This window comes from Protopterus annectens, chromosome 1.part2 (assembly GCF_019279795.1).
Source record: "Protopterus annectens isolate FY-2018-M chromosome 1.part2, PAN1.0, whole genome shotgun sequence".
Taxonomy (NCBI): Eukaryota; Metazoa; Chordata; order Ceratodontiformes; family Protopteridae; genus Protopterus; species Protopterus annectens.
Genome location: NC_056727.1, coordinates 946,995,187 through 947,013,382, shown reverse-complemented (window position 1 = coordinate 947,013,382; position 18,196 = coordinate 946,995,187). Strand labels below are relative to the sequence as shown.

The following is an 18,196-nucleotide window of genomic DNA, read 5'->3' as shown; positions in this document are numbered from 1 at the left end:
AATAAGACACTTGTAAAATATGTATAAAACATAATCAAGAGGCTGGACTCTGCCCTTCTGAGCTGGGAATTTCTGGTTAAAGACTTATAGTGCCTGAATATTTGAACTGTATCTTACTGAAATTGGTACACCTTGTTTGCTGTAGCATAGACTAGATCCAGGCCTGCTGAACCTAGCTTTGTTTATATGCTTGTTGTTTGCTTGTTATTTCCCTGGAACGCTAATTCCACCTAATACACGGCTTCTCAGCGCTTCTGTGGAGCGCTAGTGATATCTGCATTGCTTACTGTACTTATTTCCTTGTTTCACTTGAAAGTTACTGTGTCGTTTTTTTCATTTAAGTTACCAGTAACACATTGCACTTAACCTGGCACTTGCTCACTAAAGCAATTATATAAGTCAGCACTAAAAATTAAAAACACTACACCCTCACTCCCCACTGGCCCTGGTTTTCAATTAAGGAATTCCCAACATTATTCTAGCATGTCCAAAGGTCAGTTGTCAATCTCCTCTCTGGTCCAGCTGGTGAATCTGGGAGTCTTGAGGCAATGTTACAACTGCCTCATGTACACAGACAACCTTCTCCTCCCAACAAATTCCAACACGTGAGAGATGCAACCATATAGCCAAACTGGAGGCTAAGCTCTCTCAACCTCAGTACTGGCGTAACCAGTCAGGAGGAAAAGGAAACCACACACACTACAATTCCATAGACCTAACTACCACGACAGCAAACCAAACACAAATCACACAAAAACATACTCGGAGGCTCTAAATAAAGATCTGCCGAAGCAGCAGAGACCTCCAAAGCAGACACCCAAGCAGCCGCTACCCCAAAACAAAACACGTGCAACACATCTCACAAAGCCAGTGTGCCGGACAGTCACAGCCCTTAGGACTAAACACACCTGATACACTTGTAATAGGTGGACTATCGTCAAGCACACTGACGCCCCGCTCACCAGGCTGAACAAGGAAAGGGTCACGGTGAGCAGCCTGTCAGGTGCTAGGATCCGCCACATAACACAAGCACTCGGGTCACTCCAAGGCAAGTACAAATATGACTCCGTCATTGTCCATGCTGGTGTGAATGACCCGAGACGTACCTCCCTGGACTACATGAAGAGAGACATAAAGAAGCTCTCTGAACATGTAGCCCAGGCCGGTATGACCCTGACCTTGAGTAGCATCTTACCCTCACCAAGAATGATGCCACAATATGAAGACAAGATGATCAATTTCAACAATTGGCTTAAGTACTGGTGTCATTCAAAGGGGATCCAATGCCTGTCAGCTTGGGACGATATGCTCGACAAGCCATGATGCTTCGCTAGGGACGGCTTGCGCCAGTCACCCCTGGGCTTTCAGATATTGGCAAAGGCTCTTGCTACCCCCATAGTGCCTTTTTTAGGCAAGGCTCAAAAGACAAACCCACTTCCATATGTATCACAAGGGATAAGAAACTAAGAGTAATGCTACTCAACGCCAGAAGTCTAAACCTCAAGATGCACTCACTCGAAACTCTCCTTAGCATGGAGAACATAGATATCTGTGCAGTAACAGAAACCCATGGAGAACATAGATATCTGTGCAGTAACAGAAACCTGGTTCAGGGCTCCCGAGAGCACCCCAGCACTACCAGGTTATACCTCATACCATGCATTTCGGCCCCCAAAACTTGGACCGAACCACAGAAGGAGGGGGAGTATCAATATTCAAAGATACTCACACCTCCAGGCTGGTGGCAAAGCACGAAGCATCAGAGACTATCCATGTGCAACTAACAGTGGGTAAAACTGCTTTCCAGTTTATAGCCTGCTACAGACCACCCTCCCAAACCCAGGAACCCCACTCGGCCTTCCTGAGAACACTGGAAAATATGAAGGTCTCTCCAAACACAATTATATTGGGAGACTTCAACTACCCAAACAGACTGGGAGCATTACTCTAGCTCCAACACCCTAGCCCAAAGGTTCCTAGAATTTATAAACTCACATGCTATGGAACAACTTGTTACCACTCCCACAAGAGGGGAAAACATACTGGACCTGATAATAGCCAACATGGGGACTCTATGCTGCAGACCAGAAGTGTATACCTCACTGGTAAGATCAGACCATAAACTAATCTCACTGGATATTCACATCCCGACCCCACCCCCTGCCCAGAAAGCCAGTGAAAAACTTCTCTAAAGCAAATTTCACACTCCTCAAAACTGAGGTGGAATCCTTCAAAGCCCCCGGGCCTGTGGAAAATACGGCCCAGACCACAGAATCCTTACACCTTCAGGAATGCATGGATCATGCGATCCCAGATAAAACCAAGACCCAATCCTCCAAAGGCAGACATCCTGTCTGGTGAACCCCAGCCATAAACAAACTATACAATAGAAGGAGGAAGCTACTAAATAATAGAGCAAATCCCAAAAAGGGAAGGCATCACTGATCAGTATTAGCAAAAAACTACGGGCACACAAAATTGTTTTAAGGCCAGCTTAGAGAGAAAGATTGCACAAGACACGAAGGATAATCACAAGGCTTTCTTTAGTTAGGAACCTGGGTGGTAATTCCCAGATATGCTCAGAATTAGTCCAAAATGACAAAAAATACACCAAACCCACAGACATTGCCAACATCCTAGCTGACAGGTTCAGCGCAAACTTCTCCCCCCTCCCCACCAAAAGGGCAAATATCTATCCCAGCAGAGTGCTGCCACCCTGACATCTCAGATGCTCAGCTAAGAGCCGCCCTCTCCAAAGGGAAAAACACAGCATCAACGGGACCAGACTGTGTCCCGGGCTGCATCCTACATGAACTCAAAGAAGAGCTAAACCCAAACATAAAACTACTGTTCAATCTCAGCCTTACTACAGGATATGTGCCCAAAGAGTGGCGTACAGTAACAGTGGTCCCTCTCCATAAAGGTGGTGCCTCAACAGATCCTGGAAACTATCGCCCCATAAGCCCAACTAGCTTGGTCTGCAAAGCTATGGAAAGGATCATCATGGACCTCAAAGATATTGGGGACCTACAAGCACTGGATCCTACCCAGTTCAGCTTTGTTAAGGGCAGATCCTGCCTCTTAAACCTGGTTGATTTCTTTGAAACAGTCACCAAGGCCATTGACTATGGGAAGGTGGTCCACACAGCCTACCTGGACCTCGCAAAAGCCTTCGATACGATACCCCACTCGGGCGTTATAGATAAGCTCACCAGCTTAAATATAAACCCCTATGTCACTAGATGGATTGCAAACTGGCTCAAGGACAGAACCCACATGGTTAGAAGGTATATATTTCTCGGAGATACAGGCCAACACGGAAGGACTGTGGCTGACCAAGTTCGCAGATGACTGCAAACTGGGCGCGATAATCTCTCCAGCCGACACAAGCATCCTCCAAAAGGGCCTCATAGAAACAGACAACTGGTGCCAGAGCCATGGCCTCAAGCTAAATGCCAAAAAGTGTACAGTCATCCCCTTTGGCAAAAACAAAGCGCCCACAAATTACCACATAGGTGGTAATCCATTAAGTACAGAAGTAATTGGGGACCCAAGTTGATGGTAATCTCTCATTTGACAACCACGTGGCCAGTGGTTAGAAAAACATTTTATATAGCCCACCTAATCATGAAGGGATTCACATCTAGATCAGGGGACGTCATCGTGCCTCTTTACTCATCCCTCATCAGGCCCATAATTCAGTACAATGCCCCTTTTGGGATGTACCTTACCAGACACCTGCAGCAACTGGAAAGACCCCAAAAGTACCTCACCAAGAGGATCAAAGGGCTCAAACAGATGCCATATGCTGCCCATTTAAAGAAACTCCAGCTCTTCTCAGGGGCATACCGCCTGTTCAGAGGCGATCTGTGCCTGATGTATAAAGCCATGTCCAACCCGGAATTAATGGACATGCTGCACCTCAGAAAATCCAAATCCCATTGAGCTACGCACTAGAGAGACTTGAACCTCAGCACTGAAATAAATAGGACATGCTGGAGGGACAGATTCCTAACCCAGAGGCTCCCTTCACTCTGCCTAACCTGGACTGGGATTTTATTCCAGAGTCCCTCATTGACTCTCATCTTGAGTGGATGGGAGATTGTAGGTTTACCCCGGGTATCACTTCTGTGATACTGTTAGAGGCACAGTATACTAACCTCGAAAAAGGGCATAGCAAAATAAATATGGGTGGCGAAAGCCAAACACATTCTGGCTAGGCTTATAAATGCCCTAGGGCAGATAGCCTAGTATGAACCTATGAATTGTGGGGGTGTGATGAGAAAACACAGGTGAGGGGGTTACAGGAAATTCAAAAAGCACAAAGAGAAAACTGATGTACAGGCCAAACATGGGTAAGATAGTGTCAAGGCCATAAAAAATGTTAAGGGCAAGAAAGAAAAAACACTGCCCATACAGGAAATGCAACATCAGATCACAAACTTTTAGAGGAAGGGGGGTACAACTTGGTAGGAAGCTCATCACGGCAAGGGAAGCAGCAAAGAAGAAAGCACTTTTAAAGACTGGCAATTTTGAGGGGAAAAAAAAAAAAAAAATCAAAAGGACAGACAGAAGTTTGTTGGAACTAGAGAGACACACCAAGTGTAGAAATATTTAAAACAATGATGTATACACATACCAGAAGCAAAATTTAAAATAATTCAGGGCGACAATGTCTACAGTAAGGGGATAAGTAAATGCTTGAAAATATTACAAGTCAGACAGAAGTCCCATGATCTAGGCTACTAACACAGGACAGAATTTTCCCCAATTGCAAGAGATTGATATCAGATGAGATGAGCAGCTTGAAGGAAAAAAAAAAGCAAGATACAGGAATTCAGTTACCATAAAACACTGTCGCAAGCGGCTACACCTTGTAGTCACAGTTCAGGAAGGCTTAGTATATTGTTCCAGATGTCACAGATACTACTCCCAATAAAGGAAATCGTAGTCAGCAATACAAAAATGGAATACAATCAGTCAATACTACTCCCATCCAGGAAATGGTAGTCAATAATCCAAGTCGAGTATAAAGAACACAGCTTTATTCACAGGATACATAAAAAAGTGAGCGCTTTCGCCGTTAGGCTTCATCAGACTTTACAAATTACATTCAGTAGCAGTCATTTAAATAGTCCGCCCTATTCAATGATAGGTGGACACTAATTGAAGCTTTAAAGCGCCCCAACAAACATGAATAACAAACTGATAAATATCTAAAACCATATTAATAAATAAACTATACTAAAATGTAGCATATAAAATTTTAACAAGCTTATAGACATGTTACAGCTCATTTATAAATAACTACCTTTACAGTAGTGTATTAATATTTAAAAAAATTATTATCTTGGTCTAGGGATCCTTCTACCCTTCAAAAAAGGTTTAATGTGAACTTTATCATTAAGGCCCGGTGGGTCATCAGCTCTCCATCTGATGATCCACCTGAGTTCACATTCCAGGGTCCGGTTGATTAAATCACCTCCTCTATAATTAGATGTTAAATGTTGTATAATACTAAAATTAAAAATATGACCAGGACCTGCCAATTTACTGTGCTTGTAGTTTGCACTTTTGGATTAATAAAAAAAGCTGTTACCTTAGAGCGCGCTGTGTAGGCAACAGCCCCTTCCAATTTTTTCCAGTAGAATCACATCAAGCACGCACATCCTGTCCACCCGCGACCCACATAATTTTAAATACAGCAATTTTCTTTGGCAGCAATGAGTGTTCCAATAAAGTAAGCAAATGTACACTGCCTTGACTGTTGCTGCCAAGAGAGATTAAAGTTTTTACTGCAGTTTGCAAGAATGCTTCAGTTAGGGTTACTCAGGCTCAAAACTTTGTACCTTTGGTAGAAGCAAGAGCCTGAATTCTCTACCCATACAGTCCATATCCCTCAACTGTCCAGATTGTCAAGACAGTTTGGCTCATACTTTTGGTCCATTCCTCAAAATATTTTCTGCAAATTAGCGAGAACTGAATTCACTAAATTATACCCATTTAAGTTGGTCTTCCGAAACGCATGTAATTCTATTTTCTTTAAGATTACACAAGTCTGTTTGCATTATCAGCACAACAGGTAGTAGACCGATTCAGAAGTCTGTGGATTCCACTCTGTATGTAGATGGGTTGCTGATAATGTACTGTGTTGTACTTGCTGCAGTCCTGAGAATGTTCTCCTTTGGAGGGGATACCTACCTAGTAACTATGAAACTGTCAGATTGCCAGCCACTCTCTATTGTAATATTACTAGCCACGTAGCAGGCAATTCAAGGGCAAGAGGCCTCTATTGTAATATTACTAGCCACGTAACAGGCAATTCAAGGGCAAGAGGCCTTATATTTCATTGTTTCATCTACAAATAAAGTTGTTTGCTAGCAATGACAGAAGCTTATGATGGAAATGGTCTGAATTGGGTGGAAATGGTCTGAATTGGGCAGTTTGTCAGTTCATACATTTACTGGAAAAATGTTCAAAACAACTGTGCTGTACTACGAGGAATATAATTTAATACAATCAAGAAAGTGAAAACGCATGTATGTTTACATGGTCCTAAGTACATGTGCAAGTGGCCTAGGATTTGAAAACAGTCCAAATATAACCTTTATCCGCCACTATCCAGGTGCCTTTTCTTTGAACATGGGTTTCAATGAATGAGAGTTTCAAGGACAGTTTTAATGCTAAATCTGTTATTACCATATATAATTGCTTTGTTTAGCAGATGTGCATTAGTGTTTGTGCAAGCTTTAAATGAAATCCAAATAATTACTGTAGAAGTAAAGCAGTATGCACGTGTTTATGGTAAATGAAATAGCCAATCAACGGAATACTGGAATCGCTGCAGATGGGGGGGGGGGGGGGTGTATGGAGGGACCCATGTGTCTGATTTTGTGAGGGAGACACAAGAGAAAAGGTAGAACTGAGGGAGGGTACTCTTGTGTACACATTTTGTGCACTATTTAAATAGAGAAGGGCTTGCTTATAAAAGTTCCAGTCAAGAAAAAGTAGTCTCTTAGAATAATTTTCTGTTATCACATAAAGTTGTTTCTTAAGCTTCCTGCAACAGAAAGTTCTCAGACTAACAGTGCTCTGTGTTTGCAACCCAGCTCAATGCAACTGTTTTACAGGCTGGCATGCCACAATGGACAAACTGGTTAACTGTGCAGTATGTGCTCAGGTCCTTCACTTTAGCTAAAGTTGATCACTGGATCAGAACTCCGCTTCTGAATTATCAGGTATAGATTTTTTCTGGCAGGAAAGGGCCTCATAACCTAAATATAGAATGAATCCAAAATTATAAAGGGAAATTTTGGTTCCTTATAACGCCGCAAACTGCTTCTATTCTTGCAGGCTCACACCTCTCTCAAAAAAGAAAATTGCATTTTAGTTTTCTAAAAGTTGAATATTTTATACAAGTCCAAATGTTCACAGTTTTGTTCAAGTTATATTTTGAGTTATGTAATATTAATGTAGAAGCGGTTAATTTTTTTCATGGGCCTTTGTCAAGATTGAGAGGAGATAAGTACTTCACGGTCCTCAGTTCTTGGGTGCGCAATACATTCCTCATACACGGGACAGGATGCTAACAAAAGATAGTGTTAAAACAGATTAGCACTGGTGCACTGCTAAAAAAAGTGCTACACATCCATAACTTGCTTCAGAACAGAAAGAAACATCTATGGCTGGTTAGAGGTAGCCCTACTCTTACCTTCATCGTTACTGACTGGGTACATTTGACCTAGACCAAGTGGGGTGTTTAGTACAAAAGGTCACCTATCAATAGTTGTACTCTGCATACTAGGATGGGTGACCAATCCCAGCAAACTTGAATGAGTTACACAATGCCATGGACAAGTTTAGAATACTTGTGTATTTCTCTGTCAGGTCTTTTCCCTAGCTCATTAACCACTGTGTAGTCTTGCTCTACCCATACTCTTATTTTCTGTAAATAACTGTGCATTTCACTTGCTGAGAATTACGATGTACAGTCACAACATAGACTACCTTAAAACACAAGGCTACAGTGTGCCTAAAACACAAGGCTACAGTGTGAACTACAAACAGATGTAGTAGTGCACCCAAACCTAGTGCAAGAACGGCTGACAAGTTTTACAGCTTTTTGTGCAAGACCAGCTCCTACTCATGGTAGGACAGGCTATTGTTTGCCACCTAGTACAATGGCTGTAGTTACAGAAGGGTGAAAAGTGCACTTATTTTAATGGTACTCATATAAAGAAGTCACCCATCTGCGGAAAAAACTATTTTAGCAGTTTGTCATTTGCCACGTATGGGGGAGGCAATCACTCTAGCAATCCAAGACAAATTCATTTGTTTTGTTTTCATCCCATAGAAGTACTTTAAAAAACCCAATTAAACGAGAGGCGTTCAGAGCACTAAGCACCCACACAACTCCCATAAAGTTAAAACACCCGGATTATACATGTCCATAGTATCATTACATTTATATATTTCTAGCAGGCTGTTATACCCATCCTCGAGCGTAAATAAGTACCCCCATTCAAGAAAGAGGGTACCATTTTTGTACAGCTGCACACCCGGCAAAACAAAATACTCGAGTTCAATAGGGTTACCACCTGTCCCACTTTGCGAGGGACAGTCCCTCTTTGGGCAGTTGTGTCCTGACAAAAAATATAAAAAATGGCAAATGTCCTGCGATTGTAGGACGTAATTATGTCCCATATGTTATGTAATAGTTGCATAAAATAATTATTTCTGTATCTAAAATACCTAAATGTTACAAGAAACAGAAAAAGCAACTAAACTGCTACAAGAATAAGCTTTTATTTAGGCAAAAAAGTAAAGTTCTATCCTTTGTACTGACAGTGGGTATGTGTCGGCCTATAAAATCTGATGTGTGTTCTGAAAATGTCCCACTTTGGCCATTTGAAAAGGTGGCAACCCTAGAGTTCAATGAGTTACTTAATTTCCTGTAGCGAGCATAAAAAATACTGATTTTAAAGCTGTAGTAACTAAACCTCACAGTAGACAAATTATGACAGAGAAACTATAAGATAACGCCCGGGTGGCTACGTGCACTTCAGTCTAGTGGGGCATAACCAGTGAAAGAAAAACTGCGTACATCTGAAAGCTTCCCAGCCCATTACCAAAAGGATACAGTATTAAAGACCCACCGAAAGACGAGCAGCAGTAAATCCCACCCACTGTACCGCCCAAAGGTTGAAGTCAGCAACACACCAGTGAAGTGTTATTGGTGCGTTAAAAAACGCGCCAGGGCAATCACAAAAAGGTAGGAATACCACGCCAGTGTTAACACTGCACCTTTTGGTAACTGTACGTTAAATAATGCCAAAATGTCGTGGCCCATATTTCCACACAGACATTTGTAACACTTTTTCCCCCCCATTACTAAAAAGAAACAATAACTAGCAAGAACACAGAACAAGTTATACTGTAATTAATAGCCTTGTAAAAGCAGCTGCGCACCCCCCCCCCCCAAAAAAAAAATTACAGAGGTTATAAAATTCAGCGCGCATTTCCATACTTGTTATAAGTAAGAATTGCCTGAAGCTGCGTTTCGGTCAGACCTAAGGTGCGCGGTCAGAGCGGACTCCAACACTGGTACCCCGGAAAGGTCACCAGCTTCGGAACTGCGCGCGCTGAATGTGACAATGTCAAAATGACAGGCGTTCGTATATGACATCGTGCAATACATATCCAGAGGTGCACGAAAGTAGACGTGGCACTCCCTGCACCATTTTATATATCACCGCTGAAGATGGAATTAAAGATGCAGTCAAACTAGAGGATACCCGGGAAGTATGGTGGGGAAGGTGGCTTATAGCAGTTCTTTAAGACTACCAACCCTGTCAGTTACCAAACCCCGCCCACTCCGCGCGAAAAGCTGGCCTACTGTGAGCAGTCAATCGCCTGAAACAGATCACTGCATAGATTTTTTTTATAGACAAATAGCGAAAGATACCGGTTGCTCAAATATATGTGGTAATGCACACAAATCAACTGCCAGAGTAAAATTCACTCAAATATAGCTGTTACCAAATTTGTACCATTACTCAAATGCACAAATGCTACCTATGCTGTGGGACTAGGAGACAAGTCATCCTAAATTAAGACTGTTTTGTAAATAAATTAAGCCTACCTTTTCAGCTAACTCTTTTTGTTTTTTTTTAGGAGAGTCCTGAAAGAAAATAAAGTGATATGATTAGGTTAGGTTACCACAATAAAACATTATCGATTAACACTACCTATTTTAATCGCTATAGTAGCCTAAATGCTAACACTCACCGCTTCTTTTAGAATCCGACGGGACGTTTTCAGGGCAAGTGTTCGTGTCATACTCATAAATGGAGGCTGCAAAACAAAATTATTCATTTGTACAGTCTTGTATACAGCAACTCTAGCCAGATGTCTAGAATTCAACGTTTCAGAAAAAGCTATATAAAGTTGACAATAATCCAATACAAATTATTCAGATTTAGTGCCAAAACTAAAAAACAGTACTCGCTAAACTACGAAGAGCCAACATGATAGCTTAGCAAACATGTATTTAAATGATGTAAATTGTGTATAAATAGTAATAATGAAGACTTACCGTATTTTCATCAGCGGAGACTGCAGACATAACGTTTATATCTTTTGTTCCTAGGGGTGTGCGAAGAGTCATGATTGTTTTGGGCGAGAGAAAGCGACAGAGGAAGCTAATGCCGAGCAAAACTGTATAATAATGATGAATGAAAACAGATAGATCTAGACGAAAAGTTGCACACAAATACTTGTATTTAAAAATACAACTTATAAGGTGAAACTTTCCCGCGTAAATGAAAACACTACAACAAACTACGGAAATACAAGACAGATTACGGGGACTGCTCGATGGCAAAGAATAATAAGAGGGAAAAGAAAAAAAGTAATGTATTGACAGCACAGGCAGCATTATAAAGGACTTGAGTTCCGCGCGCTGTTGCATAATAACCAATCAACGGACAGACTGGCTTACGTTACAAAGAAAAAGGGCTGGCGAAACGTTGAAACCTTTGTTCCTTTACACATTGCTCCTCCTGTTTTTCTTCTTTCTGAAGAGAGAGAATTTCTTCGTAATGGTTCATAATACGTGCAGTTATGCTGCCTGACTAATAAAACAGTAATATTTCTACTGTACGCATCTTTTTACTGAAATGAGCTACAGTCCATGTCGTAAGTTGATTCGTTCTGCTTAGGAACCAACAAACGTAGGGCAGTACGGCATCACCTTTCCCTTTCATAGATTATGTACTAGTGATGCAAAACTGATTTCGGGATTATTTTCAAATTACATTTAGCATGTTATACTTACAATACTGAAATAATATTGTGCAAGAAAATGAAGAAATAGGAGCTGTCATTTGCTTCAAAAGTGGTTACTACACATTTCAAACTTGCCGCCAGTTTGGGACCGCCCCTTATGTCTAGCCTTGTCACCGGTTTTCCTAATGACGAAATTAGTTGAATATCTGGTTATTATTACGTGGGCGCAAACTTATTTAACCCAGTTCAGTTAACGAACGCAATTAACAAAATGACAATCCAAATACATTTTCTTTCAGACAGTTTATTGTAATCTCAGAAAATTCTCAGTAGATGACATGCAGTCAGTCAAGATAAAAAATAAAGGGAGGGAAATGAGACAAAAATAAGAAGTTATGTACTCACCGTAACGTTCTATGTTTGCTGTCCATAATCTCGCTATCAGTTCTGACTCGGCCAATTACTAAAGCTCGAGTCGAGAGCTTCCACTGGCTCAAGGCTATACCCTAACCCATCATGCTTAGGGAAGACAATCCAGATCTTGTTTGCAAAATACTAACACATTTGAAATCATATACAAAACCCTAATGGTAATAGTTATTATTAGCCTATGTCTCAAGAGGCAAGAAGGGAAGCAGAAAACACAATTCACAACCAATAAAAAGTTCTGCTCGATCCTACAGGAGCGAAGATTTGGGGGAAGGAGGGTGGGACACAAGAATGAAGGTGAGATTATGGACAGCAAATATGGAACGTTATGGTGAGTAAATTTTTTATTGTTACGTTGTCCAATTTCGCTTTCATTCATGCTGGTTGGGACAGAGTCACTAGCATCTTCTTTCTTGGGTGGCCCAAGGGAATAAACTCTTCAGAACAGTGGAACCAAAGGAAGCTCTGTTCTGGGAGACCACGTCTACTTTGTAATGAGTAATAAAGGTATGAGGTTTGACCCACGTGGCTGCAGCACAAATTGAGTCCATAGGTAATCTGGCCTGAAAGGTGGCCAAAGTTGACATAGCTCTTGTTGAGTGGCCTCCAAACTTTCTTGGCAATTGTTTATTTTGAGAATTATATGTGTGGGTAATAGTGTCAGTAAGTCATTCTGACAATGTAATTTTTGATATTGGTCACCTTTTCTGTTATCTGAGAAGGAGATGAATAACTGGTCAGATTTTCTAAATTCATTTGTTCTATGTAAGTAGAAGTGTAACTGCCTGTGGACATCCAGTTGGTGTAGTGTATATTCTGCCTTGTTGCCATAGTTTGGAAAGAAAATAGGCAGGTCAATGGATTGAGTCAAGGTGGTCTCAGAACATACTTTGGGAAGGAATGAAGGATTCATTCTAAGAGAGAGAGACTGTCTTTGTGAAAAACTAAATAGGGAGGGCGTATGGCCAGAGCTTGAAGTTCTGAAACCCTCGTAGCTGAAGTAATGGCTATCAAAAAGGCTGTTTTCCAGGTTAGACATTTTAGTTGGCAAGAGGAAGATGGTTCATGTGGTGGGAGAATCAGAGTAGACAGTACCAAATTGAGGTCCCAAGAAAGAAGGTGGTGGTTCCCTTATTGGAGGCCTTAGTAAAAATGTACCTCAGAAAAGCTTTGCACAATCTGTGAGACATTATTTTTGAACCCATGTCGCCTATGTGGTAGTTATATATGGTGGCTAATTGTACTCTTATGGTAGCTGCTGCTGCGCCTTCATTAAAAATTTCTGCTAAGAAATCTAAACTTGTACTTAGGGGGCTGTGAAGGGGTCTATGTGATTCTTAGAAGCCCAACAAGAAAACCTTTTCTATTTGCTAACATAAAGCTTTCTAGTTGTCTTATGAGATGAAACTAGAATGTGTCTCACTGCAGGGGATATGTCTGGAGGCCTGGCTAAGATTGGAAGTGGAGCAGCCAAGCTATCAGTTTTAGGGTTTGGATAGAGAGATGGAGTGTTCCTGACTGATGAGTCCGAAGATCTGGTAGCAGGTCCAGACTCCACTGCTCTTCTAGGATATGGGGCTATAGGAAAGGAAACCAGATTTGATGAGGCCAGTATGGAGCGATCAGTATTAACCTGCAACTCAATGATTTGGCTTTCTGTAGAACTTTGGGGGATTAGTGGAAATGTGAGAAAGGCATAAAGGAGTCTCGGGGGGCCAATCATGAATGAGTGTATCCCTTGGTGAGTCCCCCGGCAGGGGGGATTAGGGTAAGGTAGCTGCTGCATTTGGTGTTCATGGACGTGGCAAAAAGGTCGCAGCAAGGCTGGCCCCATTTGCGAAAAATCTGGTTCACAATTTCCTGTTTTAGGGGCCACTCATGAGGCATTAGAATTGCCCTGCTCAATTTTTCCTCTATCAGGTTGGATTTCCCCAGAATATGCCCCGCAATCAGAAAACGTTGAGAAGAGACTGCCCATTGCTATATCTTTGAGCCTCTCGACACAGGGAGTAGGATCTGGTTCCACCTTGTTTGTTGATATACCACACTACTGACATATTGTCTGTCCGTATTGCAATCATACCTGGAGGAAGAGAGTTCTGGAATGCCTATAACGCCGGAAGCACCTCTCTCATCTCTAGGACATTGATGTGAAAGTGGTACTCATGTTCTTGCCAAGTTCCCTGGAGGTCTTTCCAAGACAATGCCCCCCCACCCTATCTGGGAAGCGTCCATGGTCACTGTGGCTACTGTTTGAGAGAGAGTGAACGGCCTGCCCAGAGTGGATTGAAGCCATTAGCATAGGTCTTTCTTGCAGGAGTCTGTAATGAAGATCTTGTGGGACAAACAAAATCGCCACTGATTCTAAGGACAACCACAAAGCATTATACAGCTATATCAAGAATCTCAATGGCAACACCCAGATCTGCTCTGAGGTACAGCACAATGGCACGAAAATTACAGAACCAACTGATATTGCCAACATCCTGGCAGATAGGTTCAGTACTAACTTTAACCCCCACCCCCTAAAGCGCCCATATCTATACAGGAAGAATGCAGAGTCCCTGTAATCACAACTACGCAGGTAAAAGCTGCACTCTAAAGCCAAAAACACAGCATCCATGGGACCGGACAACATCCCAGGCTGCATTTTACATGAACTTCAGAATGAACTGGCTCCCCACCTAAGCACCATGTTCAATCATAGCCTCACATCAGGCTTTGTGCCCACTGAATGGTGTACCACAACAGTTATCCCACTCCACAAAGGGGGAGCCACCACTGATCCCTGGAACAATCACCCTATTAGCCTGACGAGTCTGGTCTACAAGGCCATGGAATGTATCATCATTGAACTCCTAAAGACATTGGTAACCTCCAAACTCTGGATCCCACCCAGTTCGGGTTTGTGAAAGGCAGATCATGCCTCCTGAACTTGATTGACTTCTTTGAGGCAGTCACCAAAACCGTAGATGAGTGTAAGGTGGTTCACACAGCCTATTGACCTCACCAAGGCTTTCGGCACCATCCCCCATTCTGGAATTATAGCTAAACTCATTAAACTAGGTATAAATCCCTACATCACAAGATGGGTTGCCAACTAGCTCACTGCCAGAATCCACACTGTAAAAGCTGCACACTCCAAATCTGACCTCAAACCAGTGACAAGTGGAGTACCACAGGGTTCAGTCCTAGGACCATTCCTGTTTGGTATCTACTTCTCTGAGTACAGGCTAACACAGAAGGTCACTGACTAGCGAAGTTTGCAGATGACTGCAAAGTAGGAACCATAGTCGAGTTCCCAAATGATGTGGAAATCCTACAGAAGGGCCTCGCTGAGACAGATGCTTGGTGTCAGAGCCATCGCCTCAAGCTCAATGCCAAAACATGCATTGTCATCCCCTTTGGTAATAACTCTGTACCCATGAACTACTACATAGAAAGCAGTCTATTTAACAGTGAATGTGTGATGAGACCTTCGGATCCAGGTGGACAGTAGTCTGTCCTTTGATAGCCACATCGCCACAGTAATCAGTAAGTCCTTCTACGTGGCACACCTCATCATAAAAGGGTTCTCATCCAGGAAAAAAAGAGGTCATAGTTCCCCTCTACTCGACACTCATTAGACCCATTCTAGAGTACAACTCCCCTTTTGGAATGTATCTCACAAGACATCTGCAAGGATTACTGGCCTCAAACAGATGTCCTACACTGACCGTCTCAAAAAACTCCAGATTTACTCTGTAGCATATCGTCTACTCCGAGGTGATCTCTGCCTAACATATAAAGCTATGTCAAACCCAGAGCTGTTCGACATGCTACACCTAAAGAAATCCCAGTCCCTCCGAGCTACACAGTCTAGGGACCTAAACCTTGCCAGCACAATAAACAGGACATGCTAGAGGGATAGATTCCTGTCCCAGAGACTTCCCATACTCTGGAGCAGGCTACCCATCTATGGCAAGCAAAGTTCTTTATTAGCACTCTTCAAGAAAAATCTTGATGAGTGGATGGGAAATAGGAAATGCACCCCAGGGATCACTTCTGTGTCTGCTTGACATTGGCACAGGAAAATAACTTTCTTGGGTGGGGTAAGCTAGGGGAACCTTGTTGGCTAGGCTTATGTAGGCCCTTGGGCTGATAGCCTAGTACCTACCTATGAACCTATGAGTAGCTCCTGCATAGACCATTGAGTGAAGAGTTGCCAATGTAGGACTCTCATATGTAGACGTGCTAGAGGTACTAAAGGAATAGCAGCTGTCATGGTGCCCAAGACCTTTAGAACAAACTTCACCTGTACTTTATTTCTCAAGATCAAGATGGACACTTGATGGTGCAGTGTCTGTAGCCTGTCGTGAGGCAGTTTTGCTACCATTTTTTTTTTGTGTTTAAGTCTGCTCCTATGAATGTAATATGCTGTGATGACAACAAGGCAGATTTTTTTAATTTATGGTAATGTCCAGTTCCGAGCCTAGATGAATGGTGATGTGTCTTGCTTTGGTTAGCAGAATGCTCAGTGGTGGCGGTCAGGAGCCAGTCATCTAAGTATGGAAACACCTGGAATCCTAGTCGCCTCAGGTGAGCCATGACTACTGCCATGCATTTGGTAAACACTCTGGGGGCTGTAGTGAAACCAGAGGGCAGAGCTCGGAATTGGTAATGACTGGCTCCCAGCCGGAAGCATAGATGTCTCCTGGATCACCTCTCCATTTTTATATTGTAGTACGTATCCTGAGGATCGATTGAACACATCCAATTGTCTTGCAGTGTCACCATCCAGAACTTTGATTTTTTTATGGACTTGTTTAGCCTTCTGAGATCCAAGATGGGTCTCCAGTCCTCTGTTTTCTTTGGAACTAAAAAGAACCTTTAGTAAGTTCCGGATCCAATTTGGTCTGCGGGGACTTCTTGGATGACTCTTTCTTAGCAACCTTTGTATCTCTAGGGTTGCTTGATCCCTTTGACAGGGTGGAATGTCTGGGTCTGATCTTGTTTGTGGGGGTGGGGGTGAAGAAGGGTATGTTGTATCCCCTGGATATTATTGCCTGTACCCATTTGTCTTGAGTGATGTTTAGCCAGGCTTTTGGGTACAGTGATAGTCTGCTCCTGACTGTCTCCAGAGGTGGACAGGTGGGCCTCCTTTCAGGAGTGCTGGAAGGGTCTACCAGAGAACATATCTCTGTTGCCCTGATTTTGCAGATCCCCTCTGCCGAGAGGTCGGTGTCTTCCATTGTTATTTCCCCCTCTGCCCCTGGGGGAAGATTCACCACATGCATCTGGCCAAGCTCTTTGGGATTTACGGAACCACATTTTCCCACCCTTCTGGCCTTTGGTATAAGGCCTGGTAGGGAGGGAAAAACGTACTTCCACGGCAGACAGAATTTTGCCTTCTTGTTCACACCTGGTCAGAGTCTCTAACTTTTGGCCAGAACAGGGATGAACTGTCAAAAGGGGCATTAGTGAAGGAAGACCTGAAGGGCTCAGCAAACTCAAAAAGGCACACCCAGGAATGCCTCCTCAGAACGATTCCTGTACCAGCTGCCCTACTCACACCATTGGCTGTATAAGAAATGAGCCACATAGAGGATTTGACTACTCAATTTAAGATAGCAAGCTGGGTGGTCACCTTGTCTGGAACCCCTCTGGCTCTGGAACCTTGGAGGGTATTACCTAGCTCCTTTGGGAGATCCCTTTGAAGTCTGGTAAAATGGAGCAAATAGTTCATCGACCTGGCGTAAAAGCCACTGACGAGAATGTATGCTTCCTATACCTAGCCATCGTTTGAGATTCCTTATTCGGTGGATGGACAAATGAAGAAGTCTCAGCTAACTCCTTTTTGGTGGCTGCCGCCACCACCAAAGCATCTACTTGGACACTTAAGTAGTCTTTGTCCGATGGTGCTGTTATGAATTTGTTTGGCTTCCTCAGAACAGGTTCTATGGATTCTGGAGAGCCCCCATGCTTTCAACTGACAATGTTGAGGAGCTGGTCGAAGGGCGGAGACACCCAAGAGGTGGTGGGTCGAGAACGAAATGCCTCCAGGTATTCAGACTCATCCTCAGAAGGGGTAAGGGTCTTCCAGCCACTTCTCTGCTTCAGCATCTCTAGGATGTCTGAGAAGGAGACATCCTCAGAAGGTGACCATGGGGACCCTTCTGAATCATCTAAGTCATTTGAAGTAATGGATGCCTCAGCAGAGTCTAGATGTTTTCTCTTACATGTTCTCATTTGAGGAACCTTTCCCAGGGGGGGATCCTCTGGGGAGGTTTCAGAAGATAGTGACTCACCCAATGGGGTGTCCTGGGGCATCGGTTCTCTACGCCTGGGAGGAGAGATGGTAGAGAGGCAGACACTGGCACTTTTGGGGGAAGAGTGCTTGGATCCCAGAGTGGAGCCGTCCGTGGTGACAGCATACTCATCACCTCGAAGGCACCGTGACCCGGGCCTGAGGGCACCTCCAGCTCCGAAGAATGAGGAGACT

The 18,196-nt window shown here is 43.1% G+C and overlaps 1 protein-coding gene across 2 annotated transcripts in view; it reads right to left on the bottom strand.

Moving 5' to 3' along the window:
• The window catches only part of LOC122792159 (ribonucleoside-diphosphate reductase subunit M2-like), a 50,535-nt gene extending 39,113 nt beyond the window's left edge, over window positions 1–11,422 (bottom strand). Inside the window, exons 1-3 of one of the 2 annotated variants that reach the window (XM_044059899.1) lie at window positions 11,336–11,422; window positions 10,288–10,353; window positions 10,142–10,180 (exon numbers count right to left, since the gene is read on the bottom strand). In XM_044059899.1, the coding sequence (XP_043915834.1) occupies window positions 10,142–10,180; window positions 10,288–10,344 (96 nt within the window). In that variant the 5' untranslated portion in view covers window positions 10,345–10,353; window positions 11,336–11,422. Of the gene's footprint in view, window positions 1–10,141; window positions 10,181–10,287; window positions 10,354–10,594; window positions 11,021–11,335 lie in introns of those variants that run through there. The other variant, XM_044059897.1, reaches the window with a different exon arrangement.
• Window positions 11,423–18,196: the final 6,774 nt, after the last annotated feature.